We start from the raw sequence: 19261 nt of genomic DNA on the forward strand, positions 1-19261 counted from the left end.
GAGATGATGCTTGGGAAGCTGAAAGATCTGAAGTTGGATGTCACCTTGACCACATGGACGACACCACAGGGTTTTGAAAGAGGTAGCTTTAGAGATTGTGGAAGCATTAGTAGTGATCTTTCAACAATCACTGTGACAGGAATGGTTGACCAGAAACTCATGTGGACCAGCACAAGTACTGTGGTTACAAGAGCAGAGTATCCTGCAAGAAGTAACTTGTCTCCTTGCACTCAAGTCTTTCCACCATCCACAAAGCACAAGTCATGAGGTGATGGAATACATTCCACTTGGCTTGGGAGTTCAGCACTGACTTGCTAAGAATGCCTATACCCTGAAAATCTGGGGGTCAAGTTGATAATCTTGCCACAGGTCTTTTCCTCCCACTGCTCTGACATGAAATTTCCTCCCATTTCATGTCAGAGCAGTGAGTAGCAAGTTCAACAAATATACTGGCATTCTTTAGTACTGCGATAAAATGAAACGATTAGGATTTGTTCAATTGTAACATATAATGAAGTTGATTAATTCTTCTCAAAACAACTTTACTGCCTCATTTGTCATGTGCATCTGCAGGTTTTTTTTGCATTGGTATTTCAGATTTAATTTGACAAACTTTAAGCCATGAGCTGCACAACTTTTGTGCAAGATTGTTTGCCATAAAAATATTTTAAAGTAAAAGGTGGCAATGGGGTGTTTGATTTCAGTCCCCTCTCCCCATCCAAGTCTTAGACCACCCACATGAAATTGGATTATGGGAAATACATCAAGTTTATCACACATTTCTTCTTTCAATCTCGACTCCCGATTCTTGAGAGCTCATGATTCTGGTCATGATCCTGGAGCCATCTCAAACTACTATAGAAGTTTGTGCAAGTTCAAAAAATGCACTTTTACATCGAAAAACATTTACCCAGCGTACATCCCAACATTTAGTTTATTGTAAAATTAAATTATTGTGAAGGAGTTGTTCTAACGTACAAAAGCTTAAAATGCACCTTGCAGCCTTTCCCACAATATGTGCTGTATACAATTCTTTAGTAGGTTTCCATATAATTCAATGAGACTTTAGAATTACAAGACTAAAGATTTAATCATGATGTTCTACATTATTCAAAAACGAAAGTACAAAGCATACCTTGACAAAACAAATCAGATACTTAATTTAATTGCACTTTAACTGCCTGGCAGAGTTTTTATCAACATGAGGTATTATGGTAAATTTTAAATTCTCTTTATTGAACATTCTGTGGTCTGAATTTGTTTCCCTTTTATGCCATCCTTAAAAGGTACAGAGTACTAGCTCTGCACAACTACTTTTATCCCTCTCCACCCTCAGTTTACGAAAAGGAATTTCAGAGTTTTGAATCTGTATTTCATCACTGATGGACTACTACTACAAAAAGACCTTCATTAAAAGTTTAAAAATTATTTTGTTACAAACAATTGTTGGATTTTGCATCAGGTGCTGCTTTTTTTGCTGAAACCACAAGGATTCTGGGTTTGCCAATTCCACAAATCTTGGCCTAAAATAAAAAGAACATTGTTTTTAAGATCGGTTGTCGTACCTAGCCCCAGCACAGTAATTGTTCGGACAATAAATGAATGTACAACAGTGAAACTAAAACAATAATGGTCAGCTACCAGCCAAATTAAATAATTTTAAATGTTTTTTCAATTTATAAATTTACACTTATAAAATATATAGTCACAGTAATCTTCCAAGATTTTATTACTCTGAATACTTACACATCTTATCAGTTCCAAACTCTGCCTTCCATCCAAGTTCCTTCTCTGCGAGACCTGGATTGGCATAACAGGAAGCAATATCTCCTCCTCTCCGTGGAACTATCTGATATTTAATCTGCAAAAGATTGGCAAACAAAATCTTCCTATCAACGATTCACATGCTGATCAATTAATTTTACTTTCAGCTAAGATGAGAGGTGATACTGTAGAAGCTTTACTGATTCACAGATATCTTTAATGTGGTAAATACCTCTCTCCCAGAAGCTTTTTCCATTGCTTTCACCATCTGTAGAACCGAATAACCAGTTCCAGTACCAAGATTGTATACCTGTGTGGAATTAGAAAGTTAGTTATTGTGAGTGCAAATTAGTCAAAACTAAGTCTAAAGCAAGAGTAGAAGGAAATGAAAAAGATGTAGAATGTGAAAGACTGCTGCAGAAATTGTTCAACAGTCTAAGAGTAAACAGAGTTAAACTGCCCAGGGTGCAGCTTTCAATAACAAACCTTGCAGTTGCATTTCTCTTTAAGTTTCTTCAATGCAGCAATATGTCCCTTTGCAAGATCCACAACATGAATGTAATCCCTGACACCTAAATGGCAAGACAAAGCACTTATTTGCCTGAAATTATGCAGATTCAGATCCAAAACAACAGGTGGTTCATTTTTCAAAAAACACAAAGTGCAGAAGGAACTTCGCAGGTCAGGTAGCATCTGTGGAAGGAACGGACAGGTGACGTTTTAGGTCGGGTCCCTTCTTCAGTGATTGTAGTAGGGGGTAGAAAGCTGGAATAGACAAGTGAGGGCGAGAAAGTCTGGCAAGTGATTGGTGGATACAGATGTGTTTGATTAACAGGTGGGTGGAGTAAGTGACAAGGCTAGAGGGAAAAAGAAAAAGGAGAAAAGTGTCAGATAAGTGAAGTAGTAACATGTAAAGCCAGAGGCATGTATGTGGAACGGACAAGGCGAGTAGGATATGAGGGACTTGGGAATGGGAGATTAGAGCAGGACGACATGGGATGATGGGAGAACTAGGTGCACGCCAAGGTGCAGGGGGTATAACTTGATTTTTATTGCTCATTTTCAAAGTATAATTCACAGAATTGGCCCTGAAACAAAATTACCACTGTTTGACAATGCGGTTGCATTCAAATATACAGAAAAACATGTAACTTGAGTGCACATAGTATTTATCAACAAAGTAAAACAGACACAAAAACTGGGCATTTACGCTAACTGCTTTCCAGTTCAGTCTAAAAAGAGAAAATATTACCCTAGTCCCTCCTCTGAGCACTCAGCCAATATTCATTCTTCAAATTAACCATAATTTCTACAATGCACAGCTTGAACAATTTATCATACAAAACTGCAGTTTTCTTATGACAGTCTAACCATTTTTTTGCACACTCATTTGTTCACTTTTGTAAGGTATATGTCCAACTACAAATTTCAGGAGACCAAACCCTTTTATAGCTTGCTCTATTTACATTCATGACTTTGTCTTTGGTCAAGTACACTATCTGATCTTACTAAAGCAACCAATTCCATGCAAGTAATCACTGCTGCATACATAACTGCTCGTCATCAAATATACTGGCTCAAGATTTCCTGGTCACAAGACCAACATTTCCTCATTTACCAGATGATTAGAAAACAGAACTAAACAAACACAATTGTGATCCTGAAACTCCTGCTAATAATCAAAAGAAACACTGGAGGCACCAAATGCAAGAAAAGTACTTGCATCCAAAGTCAATCCTTCTCCTTATAGTGAAACGTTATAAATATTTTTAATTTGGTCAATTATTTCCTGCCCCAGTTTGTTTCTAACTCCTGTAAAAATGAAGGGAACAAACTAACACAAAGACAATACCGAATTATAAATAGCCATTTCAAGTAAATAAAATCAAACTAAATGCATTTGTGTAACTAGTGGTCTTTAACATTTGCTGTGCTTACAACAGTTTAGACAAGAAACAAATTGATGGAGGAACTAAGTAGGTCATGCAGCATCATGGAGGGAAAGGTTATAGAACCATTCTGGTCCGGATCATTATGCAGTATTGAGCTAACCTAAAATACAACCTGTTTATTTCTCCATAGATATTGCCTGATCCACCGAGTTTTTCCAGTGGTTTGTTTCATGCTCAAGATTCCAGCACCTGCATTGTCTTGTATCAACATGTTTTGATATAAAGATTTAGTAAATGTCAAACTTCATAGTAGTCAAGATAAGAAACCTCCTAGGTAACACGAGCCCAATGTCATACACGAAGGCCGATTCGTAATCTCTGCTTCAATTCTGACTCGTAAATAACTGAGCAATAGTCTACAAGATCTCACCTGTGCCATCACATGTTTCATAGTCATTCCCAAAAATACTCAGGCACTCCCGACGTCCAATTGCAACCTACAAAGGAAGTCAATCATTTAGAAGTAAGAAATGTAATAGTCACGACGGAAACTTTCGCTTTTCCTACTTAAATGAAAGCTGAACTATCCGCCTATGAAACTATAAAATATTCTACACCAGTCATTAAATGTGCTGGAGTGAAACGAAAGTAGTCTTCATGAAACAAGACTGATTAGGATCTGACCCCCGCAATTGATTCAAGACAAAGTTAGCTGCAGATATTCCACTGGTTATATACACCCAAAATACCAGCTCTTTATGTTCTCTAGACATGCTGTCTGACCCGTTGAGTTACTCCAGCACTTGGTGTCTTTAATTAACATTATTGCTCCCCTGGCAGAAGAGATAGTGTAGGACCTAACCAAATATATTTCTTTGGTTCCTGAATCACATTGTGAATTTAGAGGCACAAAATACTTCAATTTCACAAGATAAATGTGTAATAAATCCAGGGAGCGGTATCAACGACTCGAGCTGATCTTTTTTGATAGTAAAGGGAACAGGAATACAATGAAAGATTTGAATGGGTGTTTAGTGCTTTTCTACATTTTTGAACATCAAAAATAGGAACATTTCATTTGCAGGCTTCCAGCAGGTTACGAAAATCATAACTCAGAAGACATTTAGCCCTCTGTTTACACTAGTGTGAATTCTAACTAGAGCTATCTACTCAAATCCCAGATCCCAATTGTTGCTCCAATTGTGTTTACATTCTACTTAAAATGCTTATCCAATTATCCTTGGAAACATGTTGTAGTCTGCAGCTTCAAAGTCACTTTGTGGTAAGGCAAACCATAACTGAGAGGGGGGGGGAGGGTTTCCAAAGAAACGTGGAACATTTTAATGCCGAAGATGTCTGACTGGGCAATTAACCAAATAATGGACGATAAGTAAAGATTAGAATTATACATCTAATTATAATTAGAAAGTCATAATTAATAAGCTTTCGGTTTGAGTTAAAACATTATTTACTGTATTTAAAAAAAATCTTTGCCCACCTGTGCAACGTATGGCATCAGATTGTTGGGAATACCCTGAGGATCTTCACCTATTTTTCCTGATTCATGTGCCCCAATAGGATTGAAATATCGAAGTAAAACTGCATTCCAATCCTGAATAAATAACATTTTTTTATCAACATCTTTATAAACCACATTTTGTAGTTACTTGAAACTATGTGCAAAGTTAAAAACAAATGTTTTTAAAACTCAATATTTGTTTCCGACTTTTCTAAAATGGATGGAAAGAACCTACTTTCACTTTCTGCTTGAGCACAAATAACACAAAGACAAACAGCTCTCACTGTTAAACATGTTCAATATAGAGTAATTGAGTTGTATAGCACAGAAACAGGCCATTCAGCCAACTCTTCCATGCTGGCCATGATAACAATATTTGACCACATTATGCTCATATTCCTAGAGCCCTTTCCTATGCAAGTGTACCTATCTGAATGCCTTGAAAATGCTAACAGAGTGGCTACAGAAGCCCAGGGAGCACAACTGAAAAGACCAATACAAATGTTGTTTCCCACTCAATACCGTTCATGATGAGTTGCTTTTCATTTTAACTGTATTTTCCTCCACTCTGCCTTCCCAGAGGCTGAACTGTTGAGCTCGCCGCATGGCTTGCTCACATCGACCACACTTCTCATCCACCACCTATCACAGGAGCCAGTAAATCCATCCACCCATGATAGAGAAGTGTTGTTTCAACAACTTCGGCAGGCAGGGGGAAAATAGCACTGGAGGTACTACTCTTCACAACTTTATGCAGAGTTCTGTGCAGCAGCAAAGGTGCCATCAGGAACACAGACAATCCAGAAGTTGACACAACAAACACTGCACTCCAGGTTTTCCACGTTACACAGGAATAATTCCCAATAGAAATGCTGAAGCTGCAACAGGCAATGCGCCCTGACGTTACAGATGCATTTATGCTTGTAGAGTGACAGCTTTCACTGATACATTTTTAGAATTGAAAAAATTACCTTTTCTGCTAAGCAGACATCCCGGATCATTTCTTCTATAAAGTATTTAGTTTTTCCATAAGCATTAGTGCAACTGCCAACTGGATGTACCTCATCTATAGGTAGGTATGCAGGATCACCATATACAGTTGCTGAACTGCTGAATACAATGTCTTTGACACCATGTTCTTTCATGGTCTAAAATGCCAAAATAAAACACATTAAGCAAACTCAAAATGTTTTCTTAAACAAGTAAACAATTTTCACCTTAAAGCTTTTTGTTTTTCCCATGTGCAATAATTGCTACAGACATGTCAAATTGAGCAAAATATTCTCAGTATCTGCACTGATATTCTTTATAAGTACGATGTTTTAAAGTACTGTAAAACCATTTTTATCTTAGAACACACTTGACACACCTACATTTTTATGAAACATTTAAATCCGGCCTACTGTTATGCGATTTAAAAATCACCAAAATATTTTAAAAACTTTTTTAAATAATTATAATCTGAAAGTATGAACATGATGCTGGTCAAATACATAATGTAGAGACCTGACCTGATATTATAATGCAAAATATGTCGCACATTTATAACTAACACCTGTTTTTTTTATTTTAATTGAATAAAACTTCATTATTAAAGGGTATCCTTCTGTTATTTTATCGTGTAGTGGTGAACTTGGTAATAATATATATTTTAAATGCTCTGTTTTGACTTCATATTTGAGCAGTCTCACAAATTGACACCAGGTCTTGCCCAACTAGCATGGTGGTGGTTAAGTCGACTTAAATCACTTAGCCTAGGGTGGATAAAATATGATAATCAGCTGGAGTTCCATCAGCATCCAGTGACTTTAATTTAAGAGTGCTTATCTATGAAGTCTGACTAAGAACAGGTTTGAGCTCACATACATTCGCTATTCCCCACTTAGACAAATACATTAATGAAACTTAATACCTGGCACTTTCAACTTGGACCATTGTTCAAATATACTACAGGTTTCTATAACTCTTGGAACATAGAAGTAAGCTCACCAACCTAATCCTTTTTCGTTGTCCAAAATCCCATGAACCTACCAGGTGAAACGCAATGGTCGTTTGGATCCTTCTGCCTATGTCACCATTCAATCAGATCATGGCTGAACTATTAGTTCAGCTTCACTTTCCAGCACTAACTAAATATCATCTAATTCCCTTAATATCTAAAAAGCTATTGATCTCAGTCTTGAATACACCCAATGACTCAGCCTCTGCAGCATTCTCGGGCACAGAATTCCAAAGATTCACCAACTTTAGGATGAAGATATTTATTTTGTTCTGAATAGTTCTGTAGGCATCAGATGCCACCAATTATGTAAGTATCAAATGTCACCTAATGATAGTGTCATCAATATTAGAAGGCTTCAACTCAGGCAGAATTTTATGAAGATCAATGGAATCCAGGAGATAGTTAATGAATGGGCGACGTTTTGAAATCTCATCTATCCATTCCCTCTACAGATGCTGCCGCACTCGGTAAGTTAATCGGGTACTTATGTTTTACTGTGGATTCCAGCATCTGCAGTTCCTTGTGTCTTTAAAATCTAGACCTCTTGTTGAAACTGAAATTAACAGGCAGCTGCTTCATCAACAGGCAATGAAAGCACAGCTCTGAACATTTGATTCGTATTTCTCTAATGGAAGCATCTTTTTTCCCCAAATAGATACACTCACCTCCAGTAGTTTAATTGTTCCTGTCAGGTTGACCTTATAATAAAGAAGAGGATTCTGGACAGATTCACCGACAGCCTTCAAACCCGCAAAATGGATCACAGCTGAGAAACTGTACTGGATAATAAGAATGACAAATCTAATCACTAAAAATGTACTATGTCCAGTTGCACTAATATTTGGAGAACTCTTCAGCATAAACCCCTCCAAGAAACATCTAATTGGGAATAGAATCAGAATGGACAAGAAATATCCATCCACTATTTCCAACTTGCCTTTACAAATAAAGCATATTCAGTCCAGCATTTGTACCTGTTATGACTGAATCACAAGCACATTTTTGGGTTACGACCTTTGTGGCTGAGAGAATGGACAGGACTTTACTGTGCATTGTTAATCTGCTTTCAAATGCAAGACTAAAGAAAGCACAGCGCTGGTACTCATTGTGCATTCTCAGTGCTAAAATATTTCATCAATTCAGAAAATGTATTGCTTGCAATTCATGACCTTCTGACTTTTCAGAATGGTGTTACTGCTAAATACTTTGTGGATGAGGTACCTTCCATTTATAAACCACTATAGCCTCAAGATGATACAAAGCACCATAGTCACCAAAATACTATAAATGCCCCCCATTGTGTTAATCATAAATGAATGATTTATGTCCAACACTAAGCAGCACGTTTTGATTTTGAACCTGAGATTAAGGGTTTTTCCAGGCACAATTATGCCATAAATACTGAAAGCAAAAATCACTATGGTCCGTCCATAGTTTTTGGTTAGACAGAAAACTGTACACATCTCTTTGTGTGCAAATTTCTGACCATATTTGGCCAAGGAGCACACAATGTGAAATATTACTTCATAATCCAGTGCTTGAATTTCACAAAATACATTGAGAAAGATTGGACCAGATGATTATAGGTATTTGTTTTTAGCTAAGTACCTCTTTGAAGAGATTACGTAGAGCAATTTCATCAAGCAGGTCAATTTCTCTGAAGATTATCTCTGTCCCTGTGATCTCGCGCACACGCCGGATGCTTTCAGGAACTCCATCTTTGCCTGGATTTAAAAATAAACAGATAAATGAGCCAATTACATCAATCTAATGTCTTGGCCACATTACGGCTAATCCCCCAAATAGTTGTCCAGTTTGTGAAAATGTTGTTTCATTTAATTTTTAAAAAATCATCATATGGTGCCCTTCCGCACACACCACCATAACTTTCAGAAAGTGTTATATACAGCTCGACTTTTAGTAATTAATGAAAATGGTCTATATATTACATCATGCTTAAGCATTGTGAATACAGACCTGTGGACTACTTTTTTTTAAATAAAGCACTTGGGGCCCTACTATATCTCTCATTGATTCTCTTCCTCCTTCAATTAGATCTCCAGCAAAGTTCCAAAGATAGCACCTGTAAGTAGGTTTAAATCCATGGGGGCACCTTTTAGGCAGCTATTCCCATATAAATGGAGGCAATGCAGTTTTATTGAACATATTTAATTCAGAATAATAAACTGAGGCCCCGTCAGACTTCCCTCGCAAACATAAAATATCTTAGGATGTTATTTCCCCTTGAATCAATGTTACTAAAACCAATATGGTCATTACATAGGTGTTCCAGTTATAACTTTTGCCAGATATTTCCTACACGACAGCAGTACCTACATTTCAAAGATGCTTTATTGGGTGTAAAGTGCTTGGAAGCATTCAACAAAACATGTTCATGTTTTCCTGAATAGTTTTCTGTTACTTTTATAATGAAAAGATACACACAACTCTAATGGGTCCAGCACTTTTAATAACTAGTCAAGTACCTCAAAGAACATTACTTCCTTGATGCTTTCAAGTTTGTTCACAACACAAAAAGAGCTGTGATTATGAAATGGTACATAGAAAAATTGAGCGAGCAAGAAAGTGGCAGATGATGTGTAGTGTGCAATATGTGAGAGTATTCACATGGGTAGAAGGAATAGAAAAGCTCTATTTTTTAATTTGAGAGAAAATAGTTAAAGTTGATATAGAGAAGGATCTTCGTGAGCTGATTCATGACATACAGAAAGTAAACAAAGGCATAGGAGATGGTTGGAAAGAAAGTGGTGTCTGGTTCTTTACAATAAAAAGGCTTGAGTAAAAATAAGTCTTCCTGAGAATTGTACAGGATTTTCACGAAAATAAAATCCATATCAACTTTAGTATTAAAACAGTTCATTAACAGAATCTACAAAAATAAAGAATGAGCAATGTAATTATTTGCCTCCATATGAATCCAGCCCTTGGAATTATTTAATGGCTGCCCTTTACCCCCTTCATACTATGTTAACTAAAGAGTAGATTTTACAATCTCTACCACACTTTTCCACACATCCTTTTGGACCACTATCTTAAGATGAGTATAGCACCTATGCTTATTCCCCTGGAATTGTTTTCCTTAATTCTAAACCAATATATATCTGTTACTTGGTTGGTTGGAGAAACAAGAATAAAACTGTTAGAATCATCAGCCAAACGTTAGACTTACCAAAATCAACTGTGGAACATCATTAGGTAGAAAGAGAGCACAGGTGAGCTTACTAATTGCAAAATGACTGGCAGGCCAAGGAAGGCCTCCACGGCTGATGACAGAAGTATTCTCTCTATAATTAAAAATAAACAAACACCTGTCCGACAGATCAGAAACACTCTTCAGGAGTGGATTTGTCAATGACCACTGTCCGCAGAAGATGTCATAAACAGAAATACAGAGGCTACACTGCAAAATGCAAACCATTGGTTAGCCGCAAAAATAGGATACAGTTACAGTTTGCAGTTCGCCAAGAAGTACTTAAAAGAGTAACCACAGTTCTGGAAAAGGGTCATGGACAGATGAGACGAAGATTAGCTTATATCAGAGTGATGGCAAGAGCAAAGTATGGTGGAGAGAAGGAACTGCCCAAGATCTAAAGCATACCACCTCATCTGTGAAACACGGTGGTGGGGGTGTAATGGCGTGGGCATGTATGGCTGCTGAATGTACTGGCTCACTTATCTTCATTGACGATACATCTGCTGATGGTAGTAGCATAATGAATTGTGAACTGTATAGACACATCCTACCTGCGCAAGTTCAAACAAATGCCTCAAAACACATTGGCCGGCAGTTCATTCTATAGCAAGACAATGATCCCAAACACTGCTAAAGCAACAAAGGAGTTTTTCAAAGCTAAAAAATGGTCAATTCTTGAGTGGCAAAGTCAATCACCCGATCTGAACCCAATTGAGCACGCCTTTTATATCAGCATATAAAGAGAAAACTGAAGGGGACTAGCCCCCCAAAAAAGCATAAGCTAAAGATGGCTGCAATACAGGCCTGGCAGAGCAGACACCCAGCCACTGGTGATGTCTATAAATCGCGGACATCAAGCAAAGGATATGACAAAAAAACCAAAGTAATTTCATGTACATGACATACAAGGTGCCCTGAAATCAGGGGGGGGGGGACACTATGTAAACACTCTCAATGGTGAATAAATGAAAATCTAACAATGTACACTTTAGCCACGTTATTTTTTTTGGTTCAAATCTCAAATTGTGGAGTACAGAGGCAAATAAATAAATGATGGGTCTTTGTCTCAAACATTATGGAGGGCACTGTAAGTGGCTAGTGTTCATGGCAGTAAACCACGAGGCATTTACCAACTCCGTCAGGGGGGCGCCTAACTACTAGGCATTTAATGGAATTACTATTGCTAAGTTTCCCCATTATTAACATTCTGAGGAGTCATCATTGACTTTAAATGCAAATGGACTATCCATTTAAACACGGGCTGCAAGAGCAGTTCAGAGGCTTAATAACCTGCAATGCTAATTCAATTGTCAACACTCCAAAGTAATTTCACCACATACAAGGCACAAATCAGCAACATAATGGAAAACTCTCAATGTGAATAATGAAAAACAAAGTTTGACTCCAAATAAAGTTATCAATAGGTTGCTCAGCAGTTTTAAAATATAAACAGAAAATGTTGTAAATACACAGGAGGTCAGGTCGCACCTGTGACATGAGAAATTCAGGTAATGTTTCAGGTCAATTACCCTTTAATCACTAGGAATCTATTGTGGAAAAATCAACCATACTCGCATCCATCTCTACACTTTCTTCTGCTCACCCCATGTCCAATTACCTTGATTTTCCAAATGAAATTAATTACCTCACTACAGATCAGAGATTTAACAATGCAGGCCCATGATCATTGAACAGATTAAACAAAATATAAAGTTCTGAGGATTGGGAGACTCCTTGCACAAATGCAAAAACACACAGCTTGCAAAGAAACACAAAACCACTTTTACCTCGAATTGCATTGTGGAAATTGTCTACCACAACAGGATTGTATCCTGCTTTAACCAGCTCAATCACACTGTGGCTGCCGATGTAACCAGCTCCACCCGTCACCAGAATAGTCTCCGATGCCATTTTCTACATGAATTAAGAGATCAATGATTAGTGTTTATTAATTACTAATGTTAGTGTTTTCAATAGCAAAAAAATCACGTAAATAGCACACCCATTTTAATCTCTAATTACAAATTATTTTAAATTAAGAAACAACGGTGACAGTGTACAACCCATAGAACTGCTACCTTGTGGCTCAAAACACAGGTTAACATGATATTCAGTGTCACAGCTGTACACAGAGTGCAGGGTTAGGCGAGTAAAAGTATGTTATTTTATCATTAAAATAATCTTAAATATAAATATAGTAATTAAATCCAGTCACTTAATGGAATTAAATAGATATCCTTGTAGTTTTAGTCATACAGCATGGAAACGGGTGCTTCAGCCAACATGTCATGCTAATCAAGATGCCTCATCTACCCGTCCCATCTGCTGTGTTTGGCCCATATGCCTTTAAACATTTCCAATTCATGTACCTGTCCAAATGTCTTTTAAATTTGAAGCTTTCAAACAGAGGTTTCTACTTGAACTGAGGTAAACATGCCACTGAGGTAAACATGCCATTCCCTATTGTAAATGTAAGTGGGAAACCTGCAACTAAAGGAAACCTTCCAAATGAAATCCAATTGAAAGGGGTAGAGATGGGAAGATGTGATTAGTGATGGGAACCTGTAGGTGACCAAAATGTCAGAGGATAATGTGTTGGATGCAGAGGCTGGTCCAACACTCTAGAGAAAACAATACAAGTTTGTCCAATGTCCCCTTACAGCTAATACCCTGTAATCTACACATCATCCTGGTAAACCTCTTCCGCCCCTTCTCCAAAATCTCCATATCCTTCCTGCAATAGGGTGACAAGAACTGCACACAATACTCCAAACGCAAACCAAACAAAACTAACGCTGCAGCTTGACGTACTGACTTTACACGCAATGCCCTAACTGATGGAAACAAGCATACCATATGCCTCCTGTATACTCTTAATAAATCAAAATTTCCATAATGCTTTATATAGCCCATATTCATAATCAAAAATGGCCAAAGGGCAAAGCATTAACTGCTTAAAGGAAGCACTTCAAACAATAGATTGACAATTTGGAATTGCACAATTTCTATCTGACGTGGATCTTTTCAACAAGTCATTTGTAATTGTGACATGGACTGACAATGACATTCCTTCCCGCTGACCTTGCAATTGAATGGTATGTTTAAAAATGATCTCAACCATGCTGATGGGAATGTCGATATTCAAAAGGTGACATGTTGCAGCAGCTTGGCTCCAGTGGAACACTACTCCTAATTATTTCCACAGAGACAGTTCCCTCTGCATCTCCCTGGTCAACACATCCCTTCCCACACAAACCACCCCCTCCCCAGGTATTTTCCCCAGCAACCGCAGAAGATGCAACACCAGTCCCTTTACCTCCTCCTTCGACTCCATCCAAGTACCCCAACAGTCTTTTCAAGTGAGGCAGAGGTTCACTTGCACCTCCTCCAACCTCATCTACTGTATCTGCTGTTCCAGGTGTCAACTCCTGTACATTGGCGAGACCAAGTGCAGGCTCGGCGATCGTTTCGTTGAACACCTACACTCAATCCGCCTTAACCTACCTGAACTCCTGGTTGCTCAGCACTTTAACTCCCCTCCCATTCCCGATCTGACCTTTCTGTCCTGGGTCTCCTCCATTGTCAGAGTGAGGCCCAGCGCAAATTGGAGCCCTAGAGCCCCGCTCACCCGCATCCCTCCCTCCCTCCTCTCATTCATCCCTCACCCCAACCCTCCACCCTCACACTCACTCATTCCCCCCTCCCTCATACACTCTCCGCCCCACTCGCCCCAACCCACCCTCCCTCATACTCACTCCCCCCCACCCCAAACTGCAACAGCTTCCTCCCTCACTCCCTCCACCATCATTCACCCCCTCCACACTCATTCATCTCTCCTCCTCACTCCATTCCCCCCCCCCTCATGCACCACCATCAGCAGCAGTCTCCCCCACTGTCCCCCCTCATTGCCACACACAGTCCCCCCTCATTGCCCCCCCACACATTCTTCCACCACTGCCCCACCCACACACTCTCCCCCCACTGCCCCCCTCTCCCACTCAGGGCCATGAGCAGCAGGAGCACGAGTTGTAGCTGTTGTAAGCCACTGAGCCATTGATGAGCATGAGGAGCGCGGGAAGCATCGTGTCCACACGGCCCTTCCTGCTGCTGTCGGCCCTGGGGCGCAGCCGCTTGCGCACGGAGAAGGTGGCTGCCCCTTTTCGCCTTCCACAGTGACCGTTCCCTCCGCAACTCCCTGGTTAACTCATCCCTTCCCACCCAAACCACCCCCTCCCCAGGTACCTTCCCCTGCAGCAGAAGATGCAACACCTGCAGCTATACCTCCTCCCTCGACTCTGTCCAGGGACTCCGACAGTCCTTTCAGATTAGGCAGAGGTTCACTTGCACCTCCTCCAACCTCTGGTGTATCCGTTGCTCAAGATGTGGACTCTTATACGTCGGCGAGACCAAACACAGAATGGGCAATCGTTTCGCCATCACCTTCGCTTAGCCCGCCTTAACCCACCTGATCTCCCGGTTGCTGGACACTTTAATTCTCCTTCCCATTCCAACTTAGGTCTCCTCCAACGTCAGAGTGAGGCTAAACGTAAATTGGCAGAACAGCATCTCATATTTCGCTTGGGTAGCTTACAGCCCAGTGGTATGAAAATTGATTTCTCTCACTTGAAGTAGCCCCTGCATTCCCTCTCTCTCTATCCCTCCCCCACCCAAGTCGCACTAGCTTCTCATTTTCAACCTACAAACAGCTAACAATGGCCTTTTCTTTATCATCGTCTCTTTTTTGTATATTTTTCATTCATCTCTTCACATCACCGCCTATATCTCTTATCCCATACCAGTCTGAAGAAGGGTCTCGACCTAAAATATCACCCATTTCTTCTCTCCAGAGATGCTGTCTATCCCGCTGAGTTACTTCAGCTTTTTGTGTCATTTAACTTTGTCCCTCTCACATTAAACTACAACCTCTAGTATTTGATTTCTCCATTCTGGGAAAAAGATTCTGACTTCCCTATCTATGCCTCTCAATATTTTATATACTTTAATCGTGTCTCCCCACAACAGAGAAAATAATCTGTCTGTCCAACCGCTCTCTGTAGCTAATACCCTCTAAATCAGGAATAATTCTGGTTAACATACACTGCAGCCGTTCCAAAATCTCCACATCCTTTGTAATGGAGCAACCAGAACTGTACCCAATGCTCCAAATAAGCAAAACCATTCCCAAACCTGGCTGCGACGCAAACCAACAATATGCTTTCAATGGTGCATTTGTAAAGGTTTGAAAGAATCATTGGTGAAATGCCAAATTTCCTCAGTCTCCTGAGGAAATATTGGCATTATGCCTTCTTGGCTGTCATTTCAGTGTAGTTGGTCCACGTCAGAACATTGGTAATATATATGGCAAGGAACATGAAGCTCTCGCCCATGCCACACTGGCATCATTGTTGCTCTTTGGGGCTATTGGGCTCTTGATTGATAATTAGCTCCATCATCTTACTGATATTGAGAGAAAGATTATTGACCTGATACAATGTTACTAAGTTATCTGTCTCCAAACTGTATTCCATCTTGTCATTGTTCATGATCCAGCCCACCATATCGGTGTCATCTGCAAACTTCTAGGGAGAGAGTTAGAGCCAAACTTGGCCGTAGGATTGTGAGTGTACAGGAAGTATAGTAGGAGACTGAGAACAAACACATCCTTACATTGGTGTTGAGGATTATTGTGGAGTCTGCAGTCTGAAGAAGGGTCTCTACCTGAAACGTTACCCATTCCTTCAATCCAGAGATGTTCCCTGTCCTGCTGAGTTACTCCAGCATTTTGTGTCTATCTTCGGTTTAGACCAGGAACTGCTGTTCCTTTCTACTCACGTTGTCAGCTATTCTCAACGATTGAGGTCTGTGGGTCAAAAGGCCCCTTGTTCACCTTCGCAAGCGATGTTGCGAAATCTAGATTCATAAGCCATTTCCTGAGTATAAACACTTGGAGAGTTTCTTTAAACAAAGATCTCCACAAAACTGAGATGCAACTGACTGGGGTTTCCAGACACCGGCGCCAGGCCACTGGGAGATGCTGAATGAATGAATGAGTTCCTTGTGAGCTTCAACTCGCCAGAAGCAACCTGTAATGCGCAGGACCACTGACGTGGCCAGCAACCAGCCCCAGGTGTGGCCGCGCACCCGAGGAGCCACGAAGTGTTGGAGTAACTCAACAGGTCGGGCAACATCTCTGAACAATATGGATAGGTGGCGTTTCGGGCAGCATCTCTGGACAACATGCATCGGTGACGTTTAGTGTCGAGACCCTTCTTCAGAGCGGGAGACACTTCACCTAGCCATGTTCTCCAGAGACGATGGCTGACCCGCTGAGTTACTCCAGCATGCCGTGTGGTATTTTTTCGGGTTAATCTGCGCCGTACAGAACGGACGGGCGCGGCGGCAATGACGACCCCGAGAGGCTTCCCCCCGCCGGTGGGCTCTCGGTATTCGAACTGCAGAGTGCTGAAAACACATCCTTCCTTCCCTTCATAAAACCACCTCACATTCATTCACAGACTAGCGAACGGTGATGCACAGCCCGAGCGAGCGAGCGAGCGGTCACTAACGGTCGCGGCACGAGACCAACTTACCACACGCGACTCTCACCTCGTCCGGAGCAAAGATCTTTGGCCCGGAGCGCTCTCCCGCCGCGCATGCGTACACCGACACACACTAGTCACGCCCCTTCACGCCGGCGAGGACCCGCCCACCTGGAGTACGGCTGTCGTTTGTACGCTTGCGCCAAATACCAGCTGCCGTAACTCGTTGACGCCGGGGAACTGCAGATGCTGTCTTACAATGAAAACACAATAAAGTGCTGGAGTAACTCAGGAGGCGGGGCAGCATCTCTGAAGAACATGAACAAGCATCTACCTATGCTTCCCATCTACCTCATTGGGGACCTTTAAACTATCTTTCGTTAGAATTTATCGGACCTTAATGTTACATGCTCCACCATATATCTGTGCACTGTGGATAATTTTGGATCAGGACCCTTCTTCCATCAGTCTGAAGAAGGGTTTCGGCCCGGAACGTCGCCTATTTCCTTCGCTCCATAGATGCTGCTGAACCCGCTGAGTTTCTCCAGCAATTTTGTGTACCTTCGATCTTCCAGCATCTGCAGTTCCTTCTTCAGATTGATTGTTGGGGGTGGGATAAGGCTGGAAAAGAGATTGAAGCAAGACAAAACCCTGCCAAGTGATAAATCAAATGTGCATGAAGGAGCTACAGATGCTGGTTTACACCGTATATAGCAAAGATCTATAATCTTTGGTATATAGGGTGATTTCACGAAAGGTCACTGGATCTTAGATCCTCACCCACGTGACCGCAAAATCCAACTGGGGTACAAACGTCACTTCCGGTACATGTTATTGATGCTAGAAACGCGAACTTTCAAACCTGTTAAAAACCGCGAAAACGGCCCGTTTTTGAGCTGTAAATAACTGTGCCAGTCGGGGTGACCGCGAGGCGCAGTTATCTTACTTTACAGTCCAGAAGATAAAGAGAGCGCTGAAGGGAAAATAATAGCGGAAGTTGTTGGGAAGTTGTTGGCCGTGCAGATATAAAGATCGAACATATCGGTATGTTATCGCGTTTGCTCGCTGCATTTCATCAAAACATCAATAATGCCTTAGTTTTGATGAAATGCAGCGAGCAAACGCGATAATTCCCGATATTTTCGATCTTTATATCTGCACGGCCACCAACTTCCGCTGTTATTTTCCCTTCAGCTCCCTCTTGTCTTTACCTTCGTTTTGCTTTACCTTCTGGACTCTAAAGTAAGATAACTGTGTCTCACGGTCACCCCGACTGGCACAGTTATTTACAGCTCAAAAACTAACCATTTTCGCGGTTTTTTTTGTGTGTGCTGTCTATTTAAAAGACTCTACAGTACATAACTGCAATCAAGCTATCCGCAGTGAGGGGTTCCAACCTAAAATGTCACATCCATATCCTCCAGAGATACTCTCTGACCTACTGAGTTACTCTAGTACTTTTGGGGTTTTTTTTTGTAAACTAGCATCTGTGGTTCCTTGTGCCTAAAAGAAACAAACAGCTGGAAGAACTCAGCAGGATGAGCAGTCAAGATCAAAGATCCTAGAGCTCCTCTATAATCTTTGGTCAAGATAGGGGAAGGTAGACACAAAATGCTGGAGTAACTGCGCGAGTGAGGCAGCATCTCTGGAGAGAAGGAATGGGCGACGTCTCGACCCCAAACGCCGTCCATTCCTTCTCACAAGAGATGCTGCCTCACCCGCTGAATTACTCCAGCGTTTTGTGTCTACCTTCGATTTAAACCAGCATCTGCAGTTCTTTCTCACACAAAGGGAAAGATCGCGGGTGTAGAGGGAGATTTGAGGGGTTAGTGGGTGATAGGTGGACCAACGAGGGGTGGGGAACGCTGGGCAGATGGAGCCAGCTGTGCCTCCCAGTGCTCGAAGCGCTGTCCCACCAGAGGTTTTTTTTGCCCTACATTGCAGCATCTCCAGTCTCTAGGATTCTGTATCTTCCCATTCAAAGACGCGTGTTCTACGGTGTCCGCCTGATGATCCATTCTGTTACAGAACAGAAGTGGCGCTGTAGTTCACGTTTGTCCATCACCAGCAGCCTGCGTTTATACTTTTGGTTCCATAAGGATCATTGAGTCAGTGACAAACTTTTGATGATTAAACTTTTTACACGTTAAAAAATGTTTTAAATAGCGCACAGTATTTACCATCAAAATTTATCATCAATCATTACAGATTAAAAACAATTCGATCAATAACCAACTTATTTATATGTGTATATATATATATATATATATTCTATGGTATATGGACACACTGATCTGATCTGTATTTATGTCTACAATATTCTGTTGTGCT

At 40.7% G+C, this 19261-nt stretch overlaps 1 protein-coding gene across 1 annotated transcript; it reads right to left on the bottom strand.

Annotated features, from left to right (window-relative positions):
- Positions 1–1071: 1071 nt before the first annotated feature.
- Positions 1072–18963, bottom strand: LOC129709710 (UDP-glucose 4-epimerase-like). Its single transcript, XM_055656232.1, has 11 exons — positions 18868–18963; positions 12179–12305; positions 8786–8901; positions 7843–7956; positions 6147–6323; positions 5155–5268; positions 4087–4153; positions 2251–2336; positions 1997–2074; positions 1747–1861; positions 1072–1523 (listed from the first exon to the last, which is right to left on the bottom strand). The coding sequence occupies exons 1-11, from the start codon at positions 18946–18948 to the stop codon at positions 1459–1461; spliced, it is 1140 nt and encodes a 379-aa protein (XP_055512207.1). The 5' UTR covers positions 18949–18963; the 3' UTR covers positions 1072–1458.
- Positions 18964–19261: the final 298 nt, after the last annotated feature.

This window comes from Leucoraja erinacea, chromosome 26, assembly GCF_028641065.1.
Source record: "Leucoraja erinacea ecotype New England chromosome 26, Leri_hhj_1, whole genome shotgun sequence".
NCBI classification, from domain to species: domain Eukaryota; kingdom Metazoa; phylum Chordata; class Chondrichthyes; order Rajiformes; family Rajidae; genus Leucoraja; species Leucoraja erinaceus.